At 37.4% G+C, this 12,446-nt stretch overlaps 1 protein-coding gene across 1 annotated transcript in view; it reads left to right on the top strand.

Annotated features, from left to right (window-relative positions):
* Positions 1 to 204: 204 nt before the first annotated feature.
* TSEN54 (tRNA splicing endonuclease subunit 54) overlaps positions 205 to 12,446 on the top strand; it is a 667,232-nt gene continuing 654,990 nt past the window's right edge. Inside the window, exon 1 of the mRNA XM_044086814.1 lies at positions 205 to 790. Within this exon, the coding sequence (XP_043942749.1) occupies positions 690 to 790 (101 nt within the window). The 5' untranslated portion in view covers positions 205 to 689. The remainder of the gene's footprint in view (positions 791 to 12,446) is intronic.

The raw sequence follows: 12,446 nt of genomic DNA on the forward strand, positions 1-12,446 counted from the left end.
GCACTTTAAAATACAATCTGTGTAGAAGAATCTGAGACGCTTTGGGGATTAAATGTTGGCATTGGCAATATAGCATTTTGGATTCTGATACTCTCATTAGGCAGGCCTCTTCTCCAGTGGCAACTACCTAGAAAAAACTGAACGTATCGACATATCTTAAGAACCCGCGTGACCGATAGAAACTACGGCATGCAGTGCAAAGAAATAATGAGATATTGTGCTGAACTGAAACCCGCAGTTAATGCTAAATGTTTCTATAATGCGTGATAATAACTTTCTGCTTATCCTGTCTTTAAGCAAACGCTCCTTACAACCAAGTGAACTTGTCTGTTTGCTGCTGCCCTTAATCTATAATTACTGCCATGTTTGCATTTGCAGGGCAGCACAAGAGGCAACAAAATATGTACTCCCATAAAACAAACATGTTATACACTTTGCAAAACAAATATGTGTCTGGGGAGATGAGGAACAACCTCCCCAACTTAACAGATAATTTGCAGAGAAATGTGTTCTGAAACAGGAAGTTTATTACGCGGCGGAACCATTTCATAACGAGCAAGCAACATGCTGCGGAATCTATTTTGAAAAGGACCTACGGTAGACTTTCTTCAAATACATAGGGAAAAAAACAGTGCATCTGTTGTAAGTGTCGGTTCTAACTAAGGCATTGTGGAGTAAAAGTGACATGGATGGACGCAAGAGGTTCTCATTCCCCTGCCAACAACGATAGTATGGAAACTATTGAAGGGAATGGAATGTTGACTACGGTGCGGTCGGGCCCCATTCTGAGGTAGGATTTAGAGAAAGTTAAGCTCGGTTATACGAGTGAGGAAGGAAATCTAAAACACTGCTATGTCACATCTAAATGTCTTGTGTTAAAGAGTAATTGAATGACTTGCTCTGAAGATGTTTTTCTCAAGTATTTAGACTTCTTTTCTTTGCCTTCATTGGGTATTTTAAGTGCAGTAAACTATGCACGTGTTGTAGGAATGGGCATACAGGTTTAGCCACCTGTAAAATCCAGTAACGCTGCGTCCACTTAAAACGTTTGTCAGTCTTCTCACTGCTAAAGTAGGGCTTTTATGTGTATCGAATATTCTATAGGGTGGCTTGGAGATGTATTTCCTGCTTTCGGTTTTGTATTAGAATACTACCCCACCAGATGCACAGTAGCAAGCACCACCCTGCGTATGACTGTTTTTGCTAGTATTACTCTGAATAAACAGGTGAATACCTTCGCTGTTAAAATGAATATGCAAGACTAGGGCCAACCCTAACTGATATGGCACCCTAAGCGAAGAAGTGCTCTGGTGCTCAAGCCCCACCCACACCATACTCATGAAACACCCCTACAAGCCACACCCACAGGTAGGTCACTCCCCAGGAAAGCCAATCCTGTCATTTCCTTTAATTATTTAAATACATAGAAGATCATATCTGCGGTGGTACAGTGTTGTTACTCACAGCAAAGAGGTTCTGATTCTCGGCTGGAGTGCCTTCTGTGTGGAGTCTGCATATCCTCCCTATGGTCGAGTGACCTCCGAAAGACATGCGTGAATGGGCGTGCCTTCGTTGAAGGTTGGGCGCCTGGCTGACAACTCAGCACCATAAAAATCGACTGCCAATCATTAACGGACCGGAGTTCCTCTGTGGCGACCCCTAACCGGGAAAAGCTGAAAAGACAAACATTTAAATGCATAGAATAAAGGATACCGCGTAATGTAGTTCTGCAAGTGAAAGTGGAAATTTCCTTTAATAAACCTGCTTTAAGCTTTTTCTCCTTCATACATACATTACTATAAAAGTCATGTCTTCAGAAAATAGAAGCCCATTTACCTTGGTTCAAAGGGTTGCTTAGGTTAATTTAAACAGTTTAATTTACTCTGGGGTAGGCGAGCAAGCCTTACAGCTCAGTGAAAGTAGAAAAGCAACCTCTCTCCTCCCTGTGTACAGAAGCTTAAGTCTGGAATGGGGTGTACAAGTGATATGACTAATAGATGAGATGATATGATTAGGTTATGCAGAAAATGTATGTATACTACTTGCGCCTGCGTCTATGCACATGGAGAGTAAACCCAAAACAAGCAGGTTTAAGTAAGGATGTAGCTAGACAGTATAAAAAGATTAATTTTTTTTCCTGAGCATCTCTTGGAATCTTCAACACTAAAAAACATAGAATATTGGAACTGTGTAAAGTAATATTTGCAGTATAGAAGAATACAAAGAATGCTTATATGAAAGCAGTGTACCCCTAAAAATAGCTTTTTGTGTGTATAAATGGTAACGGTTGAAAATAACTTTCCCACTTCCTATATGTCCGGGGGGGTAGCATTTTGAGGGTTGATTACATTTTTAAATGACAGGTGGATGGTGGGAACAACAACATTTGGTTTGAGTACAAAATGTAAAGCTCTGCTTGCTCCCCTGATTTGAATGAGTGTGCCTGTCCTCTCCATGTAATAATGCTGTAGCGTATACCTGGTTGTGTATGCAATCTATCTGACTTGGTAACACAATTACACAACAATGCAATTGGGGGGAAATGTTTTGAGGTTAAAACTAGGGATATCAGTAATACAATGAATTTAGAAAAGTATTTCCATCTTGATGAACCTACAGAAGGACTGCACAGACATCGCTACTGCCAATACTCATTTGGGTAATATACAAGACAGTCCAGACTTTTACCACTTTTTTGTCTTTTAATTTCTCTAGATTTTTAAGGTGACGTAAACTGAAACCATTCCTATCTCAAGGCATAATTAAAGTTCATGAAATCAGTTTTGCTTCAGTATTTAATTTTTTCCAAAACTATCCTTCAGATTCCTAGGTGACAGACATGTCCTACTAATGCAAAAGCAATGGTGGTCGGGGATATTAAAGTGGTTTAATCTAAGTAAGTCCTCTGTATTGTACTTTCAAAGGATAGAAGAAACGGTCTTTATGTAACTCATGTGCATACCTCTCAACTGTACAGATTTTCGCCTCATATTTTCGGTGTGTTCCTCCTAAAATCTGTACCTTTCTGGCAAATAGCTGAGGATTGAAGTCATTAAATAATGACAAATATTTGAGTTTGACTCCACATCCTTCAGAAATTCATGCTAATCCAAAAATCTATTATTCTATCAACCTTCTAAGTTTGTAAGAACAATATTTAAAACCTGTCCCTATTTGTTCCCCCATTATTTTAGGCTTTGTCCAGATTTTTTGCTCTAAGAGGTTGAGAGGTATGTTCATGTGTCACATTGCTTGAAAACATGAGTATTGTAAAAAAGGTAATGCAGCTGATCTAGGAAAGCGATATTTAGATTTAATTTTGAAGTCATTTAACCCAGTCCACTGGCGAAAATCTATAATCGTTTAAAAGCAAATGCGTCCTCCAAATCCTCTCTCTCTTTTTTTTTTTTTTTTTTTTTTTTTTTTTTATGAATGTCTACAAAACGTTTCATAAAAATTCTCCATATGATATTATTGTAAACTTTTTACATGAACTGGCAGCAAAAACGTACCACTGCAGTTTGATATATTTTTTAATAAAACGTGTTGGCAGTTCAGGTAGAAATTTACAATAATGATATCATATGCAGAATTTTGACAACACACACACAAACGTGTGTGTATGTGTGTGTGTGTGTACATGCTAATCAACATTTGATGCTCTACTCTAAACCATGATGAAAACATGTTTATTTATTATTTATTTACATTTGTTTTGACCGGGAAAATTAGACTGGACACAGGTCCTTTTTCAGCGGAGGCCCGGGGAGAAAAGCTCCACAATAAAAACAATTAAAAACAACAATTAATTACAAGTTACAAGAAGTATAGATAGGTTTTGGTTAACAATAGTAGTAAACAGTTATATTTCAAAATGAAATTTTGTAGTTAAATGGTACAACACTTATATCATTGGTGCCATAAAGACTAACAAGTATTTTAATAGCTGAGCTAGCAGCTATTACCCTTGAATAACAGTGGTTAAGATTACAGCTGAGATATAGGTTTACAAGTAGTGGATTTTGGCTGCAATCTGATGTAGTTAGAGGGATGGAAGAAAGGGATTAGAGAGGTTGGGGTAGAGATGTTAGAGAGGTTTGTTACAGGGGTATGTCCAGTACTCTTTTAGAAGAGATTTTAGAGCAGCTTTGAAGTTAGTGTGTGATGACACAGACGTTATAGTGTGAGGAATTGTATTCCATAATTTTGCTATGGAGTAGGAGAAGAGAGCTTCTCCAGCAGAGTTCCTGGTTTTAGTTGCCTGTAATTGATTTTTGTTGCTGGAGCGTAGTGGTCTGGTGGTATGATAGGGTTGGAGTAGATTTTGGAGGGAGGGGACTTTAGAGGATGATTTAGTAGTTTGTGGGTGAGTGAGAGCTGGTACCATTGAAGGAGGTGAGGGAGTTCTAGCCAACCTAGTTCAGTAAGTAAGGTGCAGTGGTGGCTACGGTAGTTTGATCCAGTGGCAAACTGCTGTTTTGTTGTAACAAGCTTCTAGTTTACCTAACTCACTGTGCCCTAGGTTGGTAAATATTGGAGAGGAGTAGAGTAGGGTGGAGATAAGGTGGCTATTTGCAACTGAAATCTTGGCTGTTTTGGTGAGGAATTACTTATTTCTGTATAAAGCTCCTAGTTTTTTGTGTACTTTTTTATGGTTAACGAGATGTGGGTGTCAAACTTGAGGTTATTGTCAATTTCAACTACAAGTAGTTTGGTGTGGTCTGTTGAGGGGATAATTGTGTTGTCATTGGCTTTAATATTAAATTGGTGGGTGTTTTAGATTGTATTTGGTGGGTTGGAAGATGAGGAGTTTTGTTTTGTTTGGGTTAAATATTACTTGCGCATCTGAAAGCCAAGTTTAAACTGAGGAAAAGGCTTCCTGTGTGGTCTTTTGAAGTTCAGGTAGGGAGTGGGCTGAGCAGATGATGGTGGAATCATCTGCATACTGTACGAGATTATTAGTGAATATGGAGAAGAGTAAGGGTCCAAGGATGGATCCTTGGGGAACATCTATTAAGACAGGGAGTTGGGGGGATATATCATTATGCCAAACAACGGATTGATGGCGGTCAGTCAGGTAGCTCTGGAACCAGTTTGTGACAGATTGAAGGGAGGATAGAGTATTGAGGACAGTGATGAGTTGTTAGAGTGACCATGTTGAATGCTTTAGATAGGTCTAGGAAAGTTGCAGTGTTGAAATAACCATTGTTTTTACGTTGAAGGATTGTATTAGTGAAAGCATGTAAGGCTGTGGTTGTGCTGTGCTATGGTCGGAAACCATACTGTGTGTTAGATAGGAGGTTGTTAGTAAGGAGGTGGCCTAGAACCTGAGAGTGAAGTGAATGCATCTCTCAAGTATTTTTGATAGAGGAGACAGAATTGCTATGGGCCGGTAGTTGGTGAATTCTGTGGAGGAGGATAATGTAGGATATTTTCCATTGTGAAGGGACATAGCTTTCGGATAAAGATTGGTTAATCAGGATTGCAACGGGGTAGGTTAGGGCTTCAGCTGCAGTTTTAAGGTACTCAGCTGGGAGGTTGTCAGCTGCTAGTTTTGTGGGCTTTAGTTTCGATAAGTTTTTTATGTTAGAGGTAGGGATAGGAGAGAAAGCAAATGCAGTGAGCAGGTTACTAGGTGTAGTTGGAAGAGGTAGGGGAGAGGGGTTGTGTTGTTTTGCTAGTGATAGAATGGATTGTGTGAAGTGAGTGTTGAAAGAGGTGGCAATGTTTTCAGAGGAGTTTGTTTTGTTTGGTGTAGGGGTTCCTACTTTTCCTTGGTGGAGGATGGAGTTGGTGGTTGACCAGAATTGTTTAGGGTTGTTTTGGATGGAGTTTAGGGCAGACTGGTAATATAGGATTTTGTCTTGTTTTATTAATTGTTTTGACTTGTCTATCAGAAGGGTTTTTTTCTCTTGTGCCAGTGATTCCGGGCTCTATCTCGGATTTTAATTTCTGATCTAGTGGCTTGTTGTAGCCATGCGGAGGACTGGGCTTTAACTCTAGTAAATCTTGTGGGTGCTTGGGTGTTTAGGACTTTAAGGAAGGTGGTATTGAAAAATTGGACAATGTCATCAAGTTTGAGGTATTTTAGTGAAGCCCAGTTGCAGTTTTTTAGGGCTGAGATGAAGTTGTCAGGGTTAGTTTACTTTATTACATATTTGCTGATAGGTAATGGGGTTAGCCTGATATGTGTTTTTTGAGAAGGAAAGTTGGGGTTTGATCACTGAGGCTATCTGGTAGGCAGCCAGCTGTGTATGATTGGAGGCTTTTGCTGACCAGTATCCAGTCAAGAGTAGAATGCTTGTTGGAATTCTTATTTATTCTGGTAGGTGTCTGGATAAGTTGGAAAAAAAATGAAGATTTAGATGGTGGGCTGGATGGTGGTTGGAACAGGATAGCCAGTCTATATTTAAATCACCTAATATTATGGTTTCTTGTGGAAGGTGAGGTTTTCTAGTGGAGGGATATTGTTGCCAGGTGGGAAGTATGTTAATGGTCTTGTCTTGGTTCACTTTTAGGTTGGTATAGATTATTTCTTCTTTGTCAATTAGTTCAACACCTGAAACCCGGCGTTTTGTTCAACAAATACGAATACAAAACCAAAGACAAAACGCTAGCAGCCACTCGTAAAAACTGAATCAGCAGTGTAAAATCTCCAAATGGAAGCACCAGTGAGAAACTTCCAATAAAAAGTGTAGCACAGCTTCATTTGATTCTTTTGGATTTGAATTTATGAAGACTCTTATTAAACATAATGATGCTAAATTATGTAAATGTCTAAATGAAGTTGAAAAAATTAATAACTTAAATGTTCAAGATATAGCTTTCCCTCAGTGGGAAAGACTATATTATAAACAATATGAGACAGCCGAGTATAGGGCTAAAAAAGCATTTGAAAAGAAAAATAGGAAGCTACATAGAGATATAGAAAAAAGTCATGAGATGTACAAATGGACTAATAAGAAATCAGGTCACTCTTATAGGGATGATGAAATTAATAGGTATGGTACACAACATACCAAGGAAATTTATGTACATGATGGAGATTTTTTTCAGGCCCCAAGAAAGGGGCAATCTGCAAAATGGAAACAAGGGGGGAGATGGAAGAAAAAGTTTTGACTTCAACCCACCCCAGTTTAGTTTCGAATAGTAACGAAAGGTTCAACTATATTAGAGAGGGTGGAGATCACTTTATAAAACAGGATGGAGTGACCTGTGAATATAACAACTTTAAAATTTTCAACTATAGTAGTTTGCAACTGGAGATTACACACTTCAGCTTGTTATCAAAGGGTATGAAATTCATCCCGACTACTAACTTTAATTTGGTAGACAGCCTTAATGAATTGAAACTATATACTACAAAGCTTAATTTGGCTCTTATGTTTAAAGAGAATACTGTTAATTCAGGACAGAATAATAAGTTAAAGAAAAGTTGTTTCATCCCTAGTAACAATCTGTTTGTTCAGAGTTTTGAAAATAAGACTTCTAAGGATATATATGAATTAAACAAGAAAGCCACAAAGACTAAGATAAGGAGAAACTTAACTTATGATGAACACAAACTCTTAGATGAGTTGAGAACTGACAACAGCATTCGTATCATGAAACCTGATAAGGGAGGAGGCATGGTATTATTTGACGCCTTCTCTTACAGTACCATCATTCATGATATTTTACACAACTCAGGTAGTTACACCGTGTCATCTTTAAACAAAGTCCATATTGCATATAGAAGAATAGACATGTATTTGGAAGATTTTTTACTTGAGCATAGAATTAGTGAAGAATTACATAATTTTATGACAGTGGAACATCCCATACTGGCCACGATTGTAGGCATCCCTAAAGTACATAAGGATATATCTAACCAGCCTTTTCGTCCTATAATCTCAGGAAGCAAATCAAAAACTTTTCCTATAGGTGTTGTCATTGATACCTTACTTAAGCCCATATATTCAGACATTTCACACTTAGTTAAGGATTCCTGGGAATTTTTAAAGAATTTCCCAGTGAATGTGAATTGTCAGGAATTACTGTTTACATCGGTGGATGTTATTGACTTATTCTCCAGTATTCCTACAATACAAGGTATGACAGCATTTGCCAACAGTTTGAGGAAACATACCACCATGAGTTGGGATAAGATTAGTTTACTGGTAGAACTCACCAGTATTGTATTAGAACATAATTACATTTACTTTGAAGGGGAGATTTTTAGGCAGACCAGAGGGGTGGCTATGGGGGCAGCATGTGCCCCCATTTACGCCAACCTAGTCTTTTGACTGGGAGGAGGAAACTATCTTTAATAGTATGTATTACGAGAATATTAAATATTATTCTCGGTACCTTGACGACATCAAGGAAATAAACCAGGAATGAATGACTTTATATCAATTTCTTCTCTGTTGAAATTAAAGGCTAATAACATTTGAAAAACTCAAACATGTAATTTTTTAAAATGAACACCAGATGGGGGTAGAATATACATGAAACATAGGTTTAAGGAAATCTTTATTGATACACACACACAGGAAACAAATATATAGTCTTCACATACCTGAGTTTTTAAACTAATTTTCTTAAGATATTTTTAATGAGATGTTTTATAGTAATTTATTAGTAAATTATTTATGAATGTTTATTATATGAATTTTAATTCAAATTATTTATATAAATAAATGATGTGGAATGATCAAGTTTATACAAGACACTTTCAGAGAGTAGGCATTAATATTTATGAGATGTAAAGGGAGATTTGTTAGTTTAATTTAAAGGAGATGTATTTCATTGGATTAACAATTAAACAGGTGACTTAGAGATTATTTAAATGGATTTTTGAGTCAAAAATGGTTGTCTGATGAAGTCCTGTATGTAGGATGAAAATGCATGTATTTATTTTTTCTTGGTGAATAAAAGCGTTAATTTCACTGGCGCTCTGTGATTTTGGTGTTGACACTATAGAGGAGAAAACCGTGGTCCAAGGCATTTTTTTTGTTTGTTTATTGGAGTTTTAGAACTGCCGTTCTGCTGAATTATTTGACGACATCTATATTTTATGGAAAGGTGATCTTGATTCCTTTACCTCATTTGTTCAATATCTCAATAACAGCAGTGACTTCTTAAAATTTACCTTTGAATGTAACAGTAAAGGTGTGGCCTATTTAGATACCCTAATTACATGGGAAGGAGACAGATTTAAATCTAAGATCAATAGGAAAACCACCTTTTCTAATTCGTACTTAGACTATAATAGCAATCATCCCAAAAAACTTAAGTACAACATATTCAAAGGACAACTAATTTGAGCTATTAGAATGACCTCAGACCAACAGGATACTGTGGATGAGGTTAAATTCATTGCGAGTTTATTTAGAGAAAGGGGATATGACGAGCAAATGATGATGGACACTGAGGCATACGTTTTGAACGAATGGGGATCAAAATACAAACCACTTTTGGGGCTAAATAGTGGAAATTCAGCGGCTTGCTTAAACAGTAACAGCATTACAAAGAAAGGAAATGATTCTACATTTAATCGAGCCTGCATTATTGAATATGGACCTTTTTCCCATATAGTAAAGAATATCTTGATAAAAAATTGGCAGATATTTTTTTCGGATCAAGATATTCAGAACATCTTGGGATCCAAGCCTAGTTTTGTTTACAAAATGGGTAGGAATTTGAAGAGCATCTTAGAAAATGGTTGTAATTTGCACATTAGGAAGGACACACATACTACTAAGTGCGGGGCTTGCAACCAGTGTAAAGTTATATTTGAAGAGAGTAGCCTGACTTTGGACAACGTTAATAAAACTTTAATTAGACCTAAACAAGGGAATTGCAAAACAAGCATGCTTGTGTACATTGCCAAATGCAATGTCTGTCCTGCCTATTATATAGGCAGAACAGAAAGACAATTTAGAAAGAGGATATACTCGCATTTATACAGTATAAAAACTAAGGATACAAAAAACGTTTTATACAGACACATTAGCAAGGCAGGCAATGCACATTCTTTCAAGTTCGCTATATTGGAAACCATTAGAGCAAACCCTAGAGGTGGAAATATAAAAAACACTTTGGCTTACAAAGAATATTGGTGGCAATTGTATACTGACGCGATGACTTTGCCTGGTATAAATGATTATGTTACAGTGAAACCACTTTTAATGATGAAAAGATGACTGCTTTTTTATTTTAAATATATTTTAAATATATATTTAATCATATACCTTTCACAAGTTGATTATCATACTATTATATTTTATTATGCAGCCAAGATTTTCTATATTTATAATAATTCGTTTTTTAAAAAAAACTTTTTATACATGATGTAGAGTTAATAAGAGATTGGAAGTTCTTTTATGTACATTATGTATTTTTTGCAGAGTCAGAATTCATTACTGTGGCTTTAAGATTACGTTAGTTTGGCGCCAAAGCACAAGTATTTAAAATGTTGCAGAAGAGTTTATTCTGTTTGTTCTGATGAAGCTCGTAGGAACGAGTGAAAGCGCTTAACATTTGTGATTACAATAAATGATTTTACACCAGTTTCGTGGGCAGCGTTTTGTATCTTGGAAGCTGTGCTACACTTTTTATTGGAAGTTTCTCACTGGTGCTTCCATTTGGATATTTTACACTGCTGATTCAGTTTTTACGAGTGGCTGCTAGCATTTTGTCTTTGGTTTTGTATTCTTTGTCAATTAGGGGGGCTGATAAGTTTAGGATGTGACCATTAAGATTCTGTTTCTACATTACAGCTACACCACCCCCTTTTTTGTGCAACCAATCTTGTCTTAGGATATTGTAGCCTGAAGGGAGAATTTTCTCACTGGTAATGAGAGGTTTGAGCCAGGTTTCTGTTAGAATGATAATATCAGGGGAGTGTAAGTCTATGGTAGCATGGAGTTCATGGATTTATTGGTTATACTTCTGATATTTAGGCTTAAGATAAGGAGGTCAGTTGGTTTCCTATTGGATGTAATTTGAGGGTGGTTGAGGTTGTTAGGCTGTCAGTGGAGGAGTTGTGGGGTCCAGGGTTTGGGTGGATGTCCCCGCTGAGGGCAAGTATTGTTATGGCTGAGGATGTTAGTTTTAGTAATGAGAGAATTAGTTTAAGTTTTGGGTGGCTTTTTGTTTGGGTGAAGTGGGTGATAAATAAATTAGGTTTTGGGATAGTTTGTAAGGCATTAGGGATGATTTTTGTTTGTGTGGTGGAGGTGATAGCTTAAGTGGATTGTGCATTGGGGTGTATTTGTTGTGAGAGGTGTACGAGTGGTGTGATGGTGTGACATGAGGGTGTGGTGACTGTAGTTGTGCAGTGGAAGATGTTTGGTGGGGGTATAAAGGTAATTTGGTAAGATGTAATGCGTGTAAGAAGGATGCATGTGAAGAATATAGGTAGTGTGTGTCGGATCATGGTACTCAAGGTGGGAGGTTAATGGCAGGCTGGAGGTGTGGTTAGAGTTGGTGTTGCAGGTGTAATTGGTTGTGACTGTAATGGGAGGGACATTTGGCTAGAATAAGTTGTAGGTGTGCTGGGGGCGGGTGGAATATGGGGGCAGTGAGGGGAGCTGAGCGGGCAGAAACTATTTGTTGTACATATCAGAGGGAACCAATCAATAGGCTAAATACAACTCACATGCGTCACAATTATAGTTGAGGCTTAGGTAGATAATGGTAGATAAAAATGACTTGTGTCTTAAGCATTAAACTGCTGGGTTAGAGTACACTAGCAATGGGACACAGGCTGTAAAGGAAAGGGGAAAGAGAGGTTGAGTGAACAGAAATGATCCCTGAAAACCTTGAGGCAGCTTGCCAGACTACAGTAAAAACAGCCAGACCACAGTAAAAACAATCGGTTAAAGTGTGCCTCAAGACAGTGGCGCACTTAAGAGTAGCAATTCCTAGATGTAAGAAATGTATGCATCTAATAGCAACCTAACACATGCTGCTTTATTAGGAATGTTTAGTTTTGCAGCTCTTGATAATAGCAGTTGTTTTGCTTACTGTGAGCATCTGAGCATCATTTCCTTTCAGCCATCCAGCTCCTCTCTATTTCTGCCTATATAAAACATAATGTAAAATTCAGAATTAAGAAATAATCTGGTTGTGGGATTTCATTACCTCATGCAAACATAACTTAATTAAAGGTGGCCTTGAATAGGACATGCTGCCTTGTGTATAGACACCTAGGAACAGAGTCACTTCCAAAATTAGAAGGGAATTCACAAAAATATAAAGAAGAAGATAGCCGGCAGACATTTATTTTGTATGTAGAGAAAAGCCCCCATCTCCTACTTGCGGGTGGCTTCTACTTACTATATTAATTAAAGATAACTACTTAGTTTTTTAAAAATGCAGTACAAATAAAGACTTTGCTGTTCTTCTTACTGTATAGCGATTTGGGGAAAAGTCAGCACTTCTGAAAACAGTGGTCCAAT

This window comes from Protopterus annectens, chromosome 10.part0 (assembly GCF_019279795.1).
Source record: "Protopterus annectens isolate FY-2018-M chromosome 10.part0, PAN1.0, whole genome shotgun sequence".
NCBI classification, from domain to species: domain Eukaryota; kingdom Metazoa; phylum Chordata; order Ceratodontiformes; family Protopteridae; genus Protopterus; species Protopterus annectens.